Source organism: Argentina silus (assembly GCF_951799395.1).
Source record: "Argentina silus genome assembly, chromosome: 15".
Lineage (NCBI taxonomy): Eukaryota > Metazoa > Chordata > Actinopteri > Argentiniformes > Argentinidae > Argentina > Argentina silus.
The window spans coordinates 908,609-920,123 of record NC_139669.1 but is presented as its reverse complement, the minus strand read 5'-3'; the positions used below and the strand labels follow the sequence as shown (position 1 = coordinate 920,123).

Below are 11,515 nucleotides of genomic sequence, written 5' to 3'. Positions count from 1 at the left end.
GGTAACGTTGCACAGAACACGAACAAGCAGGGATTCGATTTCGACTTTCTTTTCAGGAATATCAGAGAATATATATTTATTTTTTTACTTTTGAATGCTATCTTTTGCCTTTCTCGAGAATGTGACTGCTGTTCCGGCAAACAATTCCCCTTGGTTTATTGGTAAGCAATGCATGTTACATTGACCGTCTTTGAACTACTTCTGTCGCTGCACCCTAAGGGGGAATTTGACAAAAGACTGCTTCACTAATTGTCCTAAATGTAACTTTATATTCTACCGCCATTTTCTGAAGTGTATGCAGCATTGTTGAGCACCATGCGGCGTCATGTTCTTCTGGTCTTAAAAAGAGAAAGGCGTCTAATTTCTTTTGGAAATATATGCAGTCAACAACATTCTGTGTGCACCTGTTTGATGCCCATTTGCCATCTGAATCTGCTTAGTTAAATCATTTATCCATAACCAGAAGAGAGAGATAGAAGGTAGGGGACTTTGTACATTATAGTTTACTTTTGTTTTAATATATAACTTTATAGTGCATTTATTTTGTTACTGAATCTTCCCCAAGGCGGTGGAAGGCTTAATGAATAAATTGTGGCCACATGTTAGATCGGTTAATCTATTAATCTATACATTATGACAAACTACATGTGAAATACTTAGTTTGTTGTTTTATTTGTGTCAATGTACGTCAATGTACCAACTTTCTGAAATTTCCACATGCCATTAGCAACATCTTTGCTGGTTTATTTTTCAACAGATCAACAACTTAATGACTATCAGGATTTTCTGTCTGCTGCTGGGGGAAAGATGGAGAGTGACGCTCACACACTGCCAACCCCCCCTCCCTCACTTCCCACCACACTCCATCAGTCCCTGAACATTTCTTCTTCTCCTCTGCAAACTCTGTCAAATGTACATGTTTCACTCCCTCTCTCTCCTCTTTCGTTCCCCCCATCCCCCACTTCACTTTCTCCCACAGGCCTGACATCCATCCATTCTGCCCCTCAGTCTTACCCACTCTCCCCTCTTTTACACCCCATGTCCCCCCTTCAGTTCTTTGAAGGACAAAACTCACACTGCCTCAACTCAACGACATCTGACCAAGATGACTTGACCTGCCTCAGCTGGCTGCATCAAAGAGGCAACTTGCTTCCCTTGCAGCCCCTGCCCAAAATAACACCACTGCCCCAGCTAGAGCCCCAGGATCCTTTGCCTACCCTGCACCTTCCTCCCTCCCCATCCAAGCCCCCATACTCCTTCAGCAGTTTAATCTTCATGGCAATAGAGGACTCGCTGGACAAGAGGCTTCCAGTAAAGGGTATCTATGAATGGATTGTGAACAGCTTCCCCTACTACAGAGGAGCACCTGGAGGGTGGAGGAACTCTGTTCGACACAACCTGTCTCTGAGCAAGAGCTTCCGCCGAATTCACAGGGACAAGAGCCAGGTGAGACGGGTTCACCAGTCAACACTTACACCTACAGTCTCACACCTACTGTCTCACCCATGCATGCACACACATTAGCAGAGATGCTGCCTTACCACAGAGGAATACAGACCTGTCTCACATTTAAGATGGTTAGCTATTCACATTCTGAAAATACCATATTTCTGCCTTTCTTGAATGTCAGAATGGTCAGTTGTAACTTTGCAGATGATGTACAATGTGTTTCAGTCGGTGGGGAAGGGGTCGCTGTGGTGTGTGTGTCCAGAATATCGACCGGCTCTTCTGGAGGTGCTTAGAAAAACCCACTATTATCATAGCACCAACAGCAGCTTATTGAAGAACCCTGCCTTGTAAGTGTGAATTGCACATAATCACATCACCTGCAGCTTGACCAACAAATATCTCAATGCTTCCTGCCACACTCATTTGTTTTGTTAATGATTTGTGAATGATTTAATGATTTGCCTAATAGTATCAGACTTCTTTCCTGGGCCACTGCCTTGTCAAACCAGATGGAAAAAACAGTTTGAGCACCACTCAGCTAATTGACATGGTTATGGAGATCAGACCCCTTACTTGAAATCTAACAAACTGTCTGTCCTTCTACCCCGTCATCTGTGTCTGGAGCAGGTTGGAGGGAGCTGACTACGGAGTGTCTATGGTGTGTGACACTGTGGAGATCTCAGGTTAGACCTACTAAACATTTCAAAGGCTTAGATCTCAACACCAACACTGACGGAAGCTTGTGAGCAATGTGTGACACCTCTTTCAAATGTATTTCTGACGCTATCAATTTCCTCCTCCTGATCCATCTTTTACACCTTCATTCACCAGCAGCCTATTTTCTCTCCCTTTCTCCACATGTGGCATGGTTGGCGTGTTTGTGTTCTGTTGTCTTGGCAACAACCTTCGATTACCGTGGCAACCTATAGTCACAGCAATGGCAGGCTGGGCTCTTTATGTCCTCTTTCACTTGAGCCTATGAAAACTGTGTTCGGCCAAGGCTATAGTGATTACATTCCACTCAGTGGTTGGCAGATACATCTATACAGTATGCACTGCACTGTACATGTCTCTTTATACTTAAATGAAGTATACATACAATTGCTATGTACAGTACCAGTCAAAGGTTTGGACACACTTTCTCATTCAATGGTTTTTCTTTATTTTTTAAATTATTTTCTTTAATATGCCAGAAGTGTGCAAAGCTGTCATCAAAGCAAAAGGTGGCTACTTTGAAGAATCTAAAATATAAAACATATTCTGGTTTGTTTAACACTTTTTTGTTTACTACATAATTTGATATGTATTCTGTCATAGTTTTGATGTCGTCAGTATTAATCTACAATGTAGAAAATAATAAAAAATAAAGAAAAAACATTGAATGAGAAGGTGTGTCCAAACTTTAGACTGGTACTGTATGCTGATATGTTAATATGCTGATGTGCCACAAACCATAATGAACAGTATATGAAACAAAACAATAATTCTGGTCTCTGTCTCACAGATTCCCTCTCTCAAACCCTCCTCCTCTCCTCCCCCTCTTCCCCAGCCCTGACCTCAGACAACCTAACTCTCTCATCGAACCCAACTTGCCCTTTGACCCCTGATCATGAGGAGCTTGTCACCATGGAGTCAGTTGAATACCAGGAAGAGGCTTGTGAGGAGATGGAGAAAGACCCTCTGTCAGACAGCGGCTACATAGAGTTACATTACTACCAGTATCACCAGTACCAGTACCTGGTTCTTCCTGGAGACACCGAACTGGACCTGGAGACCGTCGAGATCCTGCAGCTGGATGCAGAGGCCCAAGAGGCTGCTGGATCACTGCTGGACCTTGCAGGGGGTGGACATTAACACCGATAAACAAATATCATAATGCAGTGAGATGTACGCAATCTGACCAGCAACAGACTGACCCACACTGATGTATGGATGTTATGTGCAACCTGAGTTGACCATATGCTGCTGCCTGCTGGCCTGTTGACACTGCCTGTGATCTGATCTGTTATCATGAAGTGATGTAGCTGTTATGATTGCACATACAAGCCACCCTACCTGATGCACTGAAACACACCTGAGGCACTCACCTAATCAACTGACATAATCAACACACATTGGCATACAGTATGTCATCAGATAAAAGTAGCAATGTTACCTTAAAGTTGTATTATTAAACATTGAAGCTTTTATTAAGAATCAAGACCTCCATGTTTTGAGGGAATACAAGAGGTAAACTAAATGAGAAATCCACTGCCAGTTAATCCACTCTCAGATTCAGAGGACAAGAAAAGTTGTTAAATTCTGAATCTTTGTCTGTTCATGATTAACATTATATTTTTGAAATGTTTAGATTTTATAATAATCTGTCAACAGGTGATTCCTTTATAGAAGGCTTATACCTGTGGAGAATGAATGTTGTATGTCTGATTTGTTAGATGTTTAGAGATAACTATTGACAATGTATCCTTCATCTCTTTTTCAACTCTCAACATTATTAACAATAAAGCATCACATTATTTTAAAGCATAAGGGATGCTTGTGATTTTGCACCAAAAATTAAGTGTCTATGCGTTTTATGTTTTTATCAATGCCATCGCCTATTTTAGATACACTTTGTTCATCTGGTGAGATTCAAGCATACAATATTATGTAGACTGGCCCACCCTCTAGTGGTGGAAAAGTATATGACTGGAAACAACAAGTCAGCTTGCCTAAGAGGCTTTTGTTGCGTATCTATCATCTTTGACAGAGATGATACTTTACAGGTGCGACGTAGTCTCTACATATTCTCATGGAGTCTCTCAGAATCTCATGGAGAAAAGTGGATTTTGGGTCGGTTGTTGGGATCATAGAAATATAATGATTACTCAATATATTTCTATGGTTGCCACATTCCGCACTGTAAATTTTCGCATTCGCAGGCCGACATTAAAGCCTACATTTCCCATCGTAATAATACCTGCGAAGCGCCAGGAGCATCTTTGAAGATGTAGTTCAATAACGTTCACCCACAACGCCGTACATTGGCGCTAAAACTACAATACCTACAAGGCAATCGGTTACGGAAGTGCCGATGAATTCGTGGTTGGAAAAGTTTTTCTGCCAGCTTTCTTCGAGTGTTATTATTATTCTGAGTCATTCCTTGTTCCTGTGAATTCCTCTCTTTCGGATACCAAAGATAAAACCAACGTAAGGGCGTTTTGACCGTGTATTACCTTATGAAAAGAAAGCAATTGTTTAAAGTAGAATGTACGAAATGCATGTTTGTGAGGATAATGTTTGTGAGTTCGTCGTCGTCATCACAGCTTCATGACAGCTAGCTGCTTTTAGAAGTCAAGGCGAGGCAGAATGTATCGACGGTTGCTGGTGTGATTTTGGGGTGGTTAATAATGCTGATGGGATTGTGTTTCTTCCCTCATACTTTTGCTTGTACGTGTCTGTTGCTGCTTCATCACACAGGCCACAATTATCAGTTCAACACAACTGTATTTTTCCTGATCCAATTATAAGCTCCTGTATGATTGAAATGCATCAAGTTGATTATTATGGATTTCTGCTTGTACTACTGCCTAGAATGGGAGAGGACTGTGCAACATGACAATACAGTTCAGCTTGTTTTCACTCCTGTATGCCAGACCATGCCTGGTAGTTTTGGTGCTACACCCCAGGCTGCCTGACAGTCGTTGCAGAGACATGTACGGCATGTCACCTCCCGAGAACTCACTGGTCACCACACCTTACAGGCTATTTCATGTCTTATCTGCTCTCGGCAAAATCTGTTTTCTGTAATAGGGAAGGAAACAAATTCAGTTTGAGCTCATTTGGTACTGTGCTTTTGGGTTAATTGATTCTGTTTTGGGGTCCCTCCCTCCCTGCCCATAGGCAAGAATGGCTACTAGCACTGCAACAATGATGCCCATTTAGAGGTCTCAGGAATCTGCGTGGATGTGGAGCATGCACTAGCCCGCAGCTGGGCTGAAACATCACATACTACCTTGGAATCTGCTCTGCACAGAGCTCAACATTGTCTTCAGTGCTGCTAGCTTATTGGTGCTTGAGTCATTGCTCTTTACGGACACTTTGGGTGCTTCTTAGAGATGAAAATCCATTTTGGATGGTTAACCTTTATAGATTTCATTGACGACTGCTTGTTAGTCCTGCAGCTTTAGCTCTCACTGTTCTGTGGGCGTTGAGTCACTGAACCTAGACATGTTAGGTATACGCCTCTTAGTTCTACAGCATTATCAGTGTTGCTGTCAGCTTGATGTGAGTGAGGCCTACCTCTACCCCCCCCCCCCCCCCCCCCCCCAACATTTTTTTTTTTTTTAAAAACCCGCTGATTAACATGACGAGATGTCTGCTTCTGTTGAATTACTTCAAATGGCCTCGACTAATGTCACATGTCCAAACTTCTCTTGTCACCCACAGGGACCAGTATCTCCACTGGAACTATGGGTGACCCGGGCCCAGTGCAGATTGTGTCAGTGTGTAAGGAGAACCACTCGTTTGCTTTGGATACAGAGGCTCTCGGACGGGTCCTGCTGGCCCCTGAGGTACGGGACAAACATGTGGTGGTGCTCTCAGTCGCCGGGGCCTTCCGGAAGGGCAAGAGCTTCATTCTGGACTTCATGATCCGTTACATGTACAGGAAGGTTGGTATTTCTGAAATGATAACACACACACACACACACACACACACACACACACTTAGCTCTAAGTAGAGTATTTAAAAGTGTATGTATTTGTGTTCCTTCAGAAGCATGGTGAGGACTGGCTGGGTCAGGAGGATGAGCCCCTGACTGGGTTCTCCTGGAGAGGGGGCTCGGAGCCAGAGACCACGGGCATCCAGCTCTGGAGTGAGGTCTTCCTGGTGGATAAGAGTGACGGGACAGAGGTACTGACTTTGCTGTGATTCTGCCATATTGCTAGCGAGTGTAACCGAGATGGTAAACTCACTCCTGAAGTTGAAATGTGACATTTATCTTCGAGGTCCTTCAGGTTATGGAGAAGTTTCTTAGATTTTTTTTAAATGCACAATGATGATTGTTGTTGTTATGTATAACTTGCTTTAACTCTGGCCTCTAGGTGGCAGTAGTACTAATGGACACGCAGGGAGCTTTTGACAACCAGTCTACTGTGAAGGACTGTGCCACCATCTTTGCCCTCAGCACCATGACCAGCTCCATTCAGGTGCTTTGGTTGAGTGGATTTATGATTGCTGGTCTATTCATATTTATTTCGTCCTTCATGTGAAAAATGGTGTTTTTAAAAAATGCTCTTCTCTAGCAGCAGAGCTATTACATATTAGTTATTAATCACTGTTGGTGTGCAGTGTACATGGTGTGACTGTCTGTGTTTCTCTTTGTAGATTTACAACCTCTCACAGAACATACAAGAGGATGATCTGCAGCAGCTCCAGGTCAGTTTCTCAGCAACAGCACGTTGAGAGCATAAATTAGGCCCCCCTCAGGGCAGAGATTTACTGAAATATTCATCGAATTTGTGGCCCTGAAATTTGTGGGTTTTTAATTGCATGCGATGCGCTCATTATCAGTCAGGTAATTCCCAGAGGTACCTTGAGGGACGTGTTTTTATGTTGTCACTGCATAATGAGAGACATCCTGTGTGTTTGGTGTTCCTTCAGCTGTTCACAGAGTATGGTCGCCTAGCCATGGATGAAATCTTCCTGAAGCCCTTTCAGGTAGGAGAACTACAAGCCTGACAAGGTGCCTCTTGGCCTGGCTCTTGGCCTGGCATTTTATGGTCCATTAACATGTATATTATGTTTGTTAATAGAACAGTGTTTGACGATATGGTCTCTCCATTCACTCCCCTCTGCCTGTTCCTCCTCAGTCTCTGATGTTCCTGATCAGGGACTGGAGCTTTCCTTATGAATACACCTATGGGTTGAAGGGGGGCAGTGAGTTCCTGGACAAACGATTACAGGTAACAGTGCCTGATTCAATAGGAACATTCAGGTAGATTCAGTGATGTATTGATCCATTACAATATTGGAAATATGTATTATTGTGAAGTCAGTAACAGTGTGTGTGTGATGTTTCGCAGGTAAAGGATGCCCAGCATGAGGAGCTGCAGACAGTGAGGGAGCACATACACTCCTGCTTCACCTCCATCTCCTGCTTCCTGCTCCCACACCCTGGGCTGAAGGTGGCCACCAGCCCTTCTTTCCAGGGGCAGCTCGTTGGTATGGCCGCCCATCCGTCCATCACCTGTTTCCTTTTTGCATAACTGACAACGGTACACTGATGAATAACTGACTGCCTGATGAACTGATTGAATCTTATTGAAGTGTGTGTGTGTGTGTGTGTGTGTGTGTGCGTGCGTGTGTGTGCGTGCGTGTGTGTGTGTGTCTCAGATGTGGCGCCAGAGTTCAAAGTGGAGCTGCGCAGCCTCATCCCCACACTGCTGCACCCTGATAGGCTGGCTGAGAAGGAGATCAACGGTAACAAGGTCACCTGCAGGGGCCTGCTGGAGTACTTCAAGGTGAGGCTGCATGCCTGCGTACACCCCCCGGGGCCATGGTGGGTTTGATTTGGTGTTTGACAGTGTTTATGTGGTTACAGGCGTACATCAAGATCTACCAGGGAGAAGACTTGCCACATCCTAAATCCATGCTTATGGTAATGATGCGCATTTACATTCCACATTTGAGCATACCACACCTCTTTGAGAGCTGTAATCTAAGACCTGGGTCAAAATGGTATTTGAAATCATTTCAAATACTTTAGTGTTTGCTTGAGTCTGCCAGAGAGTGCCAGATGGGTGGGGTTTATACTTTTGGAACTATTCTATTGTTTCATTGCACCGTTCTACTATTTGAACCCAGGTCTGGCTGTAACATACAGTAGTATCCCTCTGAATATCGTCTACTCATACTGAACTGAACAGTATGTCTCTCTCTCAAGGCAACAGCAGAGGCCAATAATCTGGCAGCAGTGGCAACATCTAAGGACCTGTATTACAAGAACATGGAGAAGGTAGGAAAACAGAAAGAGCTTGTTTGACTTTTCATCTCTTAAGTTTTGTATTTAAGATTTCTCCTGACACTGTTTGTTGGTCCTCATCTTGTATTTTCTTTTCCTTGTCTTTACCTCCAGGTCTGCGGAGGAGATCTCCCCTATGTGTCCCCTGACTCTCTGGAAGAGAAGCACATTTTCTTCCTCCGGGAGTCCCTCCATGTCTTCTCCTCCACCAAGAAGATGGGAGGGCAGGAGTTCTGTGACCGTTACCAAGGCCAGCTGGAGGCAGAGCTGGTGGAGCTGTGGGAGTCTTTCTGCAAGCACAACCAGGTAAGAGTCACTGTCTCACAAAAGGCAGTTATATCGCCAGTCACCAAGGTCCATTTTTAATATTTTGATGGTAGAATCATGTTGTCTGTTCTTTATTTTATTTCTTCATCTTGTGATAAATGAAGGAAGACTTGTTGACAATGAATAGATAAACATTCTGAATGATATGATTTTCTTTTATTTCTCTTTAAAAGTCAAAGAATGTCTTCAGTGCATTCCGGACGCCCGCAGTGCTGTTTGTCCTTGTGTGCTTCCTGTACGTGCTGTCAGGGCTGTTGCTCTTCATCGGCCTGGCTACCATTGCTTTTGCATGTGACTGTGTCGTGGGCCTGGCCATGATCGCCATGCTGACCTGGGCCTTCATCCGCTACTCTGGCAAATACCGGGGTCTCGGGGAAGCCATCGACCAGGGAGCTGGTGTCGTCCTGGAGCAGGTGAGAACAACAGGGACTCACAACATTTAAGGAAATATTCTCCAACGGTGTCCCAAGTTTAGGATTGCCAAATTTGAAGTGTATGTGAACACGAATATGTATGTACAGTGTGTATGCGGGTGCACAGACAGCATCAACAAACTGCATCAAAACAGATTTGTCCACTTTGTAGTTGTCAGCATTTGCTGCAGTTATTCAAGTCAACTTATTTCATGTTTCCATTGGAGTAAATGTAAGCTTTTTCTCTTTTTCAGGCCACTGTGGTGTTGAACAAGACGAGAGGGCCGGTGGGGACTGAACAGAAGAAATCCAGCTAGAAGGCCCTCTTCATCTAGATGCAATACAACCTGCACACAACACAAGCACACATCTAGCACTAAAGCCTTACCATGCCACCCCATGGAACAAATATATAACACTTAAAAAGTGAAGTACAACAGCAACCCTTTTACAATGGCAGTATGAAGTCAAATTGAATCAGATTCACCAGCATCTTCTCATATGTACAATTTTACAATACATCACTCTGTGACATCACTCCTTACCTACATAAAGATCATAGTCTTACAAAGTTGATTCAGGTTTCTGGGGCCATGTACATTATTTCAGTCCCAGGGGGATGTCTACTCCACCTGTAGGCCTGCCTGTTTTTAACTCAGTCACTGCCATTCACACACAGTCCTCCCCGTTGTCTACAAAGAGAACCCAGTGATGTTTACTTAGAAATCCTAGACCAAAGTCATGTATTGTACTGGACTTGCCATGGATTTGAATGCATCTCATACTATATGTATCCTTTATGACCAATGCTAGTTGGAAGCTAGCCGGAGGGCGTATAAGTCATACAAGGCTTAGGCAGCGTGTGACCCAGTTTAACTATGCTGTGCAGTTTATCATTTATCCATGTAGATCTTGAAGTTTCGCTGCTCCCTTTTCACCGCTCTGTGGCCTTGTATACATTCCATCACATTCCCAATTTTGCGATATTCCCCTTATTTCCCTCCCTTTCAAGGTTGTATAACGTGGGTTTCATCCTACAAGTACTATTTAGATAAAAAAATGTCTGTAAATAAGATATTTGTTGCACTGCGTTGAAAACAATTATTATCCTTTGTTTTTGATTCTGGTGCAGGCATTCTGAATACTCCTCTAAAATACGTATCTCTTTCATACTTTAAAATTGTTACACGCCCACTTTAGACAGTGCAACTTCTGACACATTCCATTGTTGTTTCTTGTACGTTTTGACTGCTTTGCTGCTTATAACTTGACTCATGTCTTATAGTTTCTGAAGTTTAAAGATTGGTCAACATTAGTCAAGTCGTACTTGAATCTGCTTGAGTTGTCGACTGAAAGCTCCAAAGACAAATGTTACATGTAGGCTAATATATTATGCAATACTGAGGGGATCACTGGAATTTAGATTGTGATCATTCACTCTTGGGGCAGAGATTTCTGTCTTTTTTCTCTATCTGAAGGAGAATCACTGATTTATTTGTAAACAAGTGATAGGCATCCATCGTACAGTAAGATGCTTGGTGATCTGTCAGCCAAAGAATTACCTGTATGCATAGCACAACAATGAACAGCAACATACCTTGTGCTCCGAATGACAAGATATATAACAGTTCTAAATCCATTGTCTTCGATATTCCTTTCGCACATTCCATGTTTATGTTACATTCCATGTTTGTTACATTCCATAGTTGAGGGGCAAACTTTGTGAGGGGTTGTCAGCATTTGCACTCTCCCACCTCTCTCTGAACTGTTACGACTCATTCCAGAAATTTATATATATATATATATAAAATATATATAAAATGCATGAAAGATGCATGAAATTCATGTGCTCATTTGATGATATTTTGCACCAGTATGTCTTGTGGCCTTGGTTCCTGAAATGTTGTTGTTGTTGTTTTAAAGAATAAATAGAGCTTAAGCCAAATGAACTGTAAGCTTGCTTGAGTTTTGACTAGTTCATCACGAATCAATTTTACTGCCATATCAAAAATGTTTTGGATGCTTCTTTTTCTTCTTTTTTTCAAGCTTAGGTTGAATACATAACTGGAGAATGACCATTAATACGATGAATATTTTTGGCATGTTTATTATTTTTTATAAACGCAGCATATTTATTATTTTCCCCATGAATAACTGCCGAGCATGCTCACGAGGGGAAGGCTTGGTCCTGTAGTAATGAATCGCCACTTGTTGTTTGATGCGTCCACCAGTCAACGAAGTTGGTGGAATGATTCTAAGAGAGTGCGTGCCGAGGGCGGACTGACAAAGGCTTATATGTTGTGAAAAACTTCCCAGTTCCTA

The 11,515-nt window shown here is 42.9% G+C and overlaps 2 protein-coding genes across 3 annotated transcripts; both read left to right on the top strand.

Moving 5' to 3' along the window:
* Nucleotides 1–807: 807 nt before the first annotated feature.
* On the top strand, nucleotides 808–3,523 carry LOC310815968 (uncharacterized protein; the record flags this gene model as incomplete). Its single annotated transcript, XM_083685938.1, has 4 exons — nucleotides 808–1,446; nucleotides 1,675–1,796; nucleotides 2,077–2,132; nucleotides 2,954–3,523. The coding sequence occupies 4 exons, from the start codon at nucleotides 808–810 to the stop codon at nucleotides 3,301–3,303; spliced, it is 1,167 nt and encodes a 388-aa protein (XP_083542064.1). The 3' UTR covers nucleotides 3,304–3,523.
* Nucleotides 3,524–4,522: 999 nt separating this feature from the next.
* LOC310816422 (atlastin-3-like) lies at nucleotides 4,523–11,142 on the top strand. Of its 2 annotated transcripts, none has more exons than XM_083686607.1 (14): nucleotides 4,523–4,638; nucleotides 5,878–6,101; nucleotides 6,206–6,343; nucleotides 6,535–6,639; nucleotides 6,818–6,868; nucleotides 7,094–7,150; nucleotides 7,303–7,395; nucleotides 7,516–7,654; nucleotides 7,826–7,953; nucleotides 8,034–8,090; nucleotides 8,376–8,447; nucleotides 8,568–8,759; nucleotides 8,954–9,193; nucleotides 9,448–11,142. In XM_083686607.1, the coding sequence occupies exons 2-14, from the start codon at nucleotides 5,901–5,903 to the stop codon at nucleotides 9,508–9,510; spliced, it is 1,536 nt and encodes a 511-aa protein (XP_083542733.1). In that variant the 5' UTR covers nucleotides 4,523–4,638; nucleotides 5,878–5,900; the 3' UTR covers nucleotides 9,511–11,142. The 2 variants fall into 2 exon arrangements, with proteins under 2 accessions (XP_083542733.1, XP_083542734.1); XM_083686608.1 differs by lacking the exon at nucleotides 4,523–4,638 and adding an exon at nucleotides 5,479–5,499.
* Nucleotides 11,143–11,515: the final 373 nt, after the last annotated feature.

Excerpts from the sequence above, each read along its gene's own strand:
- LOC310816422 (XM_083686607.1), top strand. The coding sequence starts at position 5,901 with ATGGGTGACCCGGGCCCAGTGCAGATTGTGTCAGTGTGTAAGGAGAAC. Across the intron at positions 6,640-6,817 it reads CCATGACCAGCTCCATTCAG|ATTTACAACCTCTCACAGAA; the intron begins GTGCTTTGGTTG and ends TTCTCTTTGTAG. Across the intron at positions 8,760-8,953 it reads CTTTCTGCAAGCACAACCAG|TCAAAGAATGTCTTCAGTGC; the intron begins GTAAGAGTCACT and ends TCTCTTTAAAAG.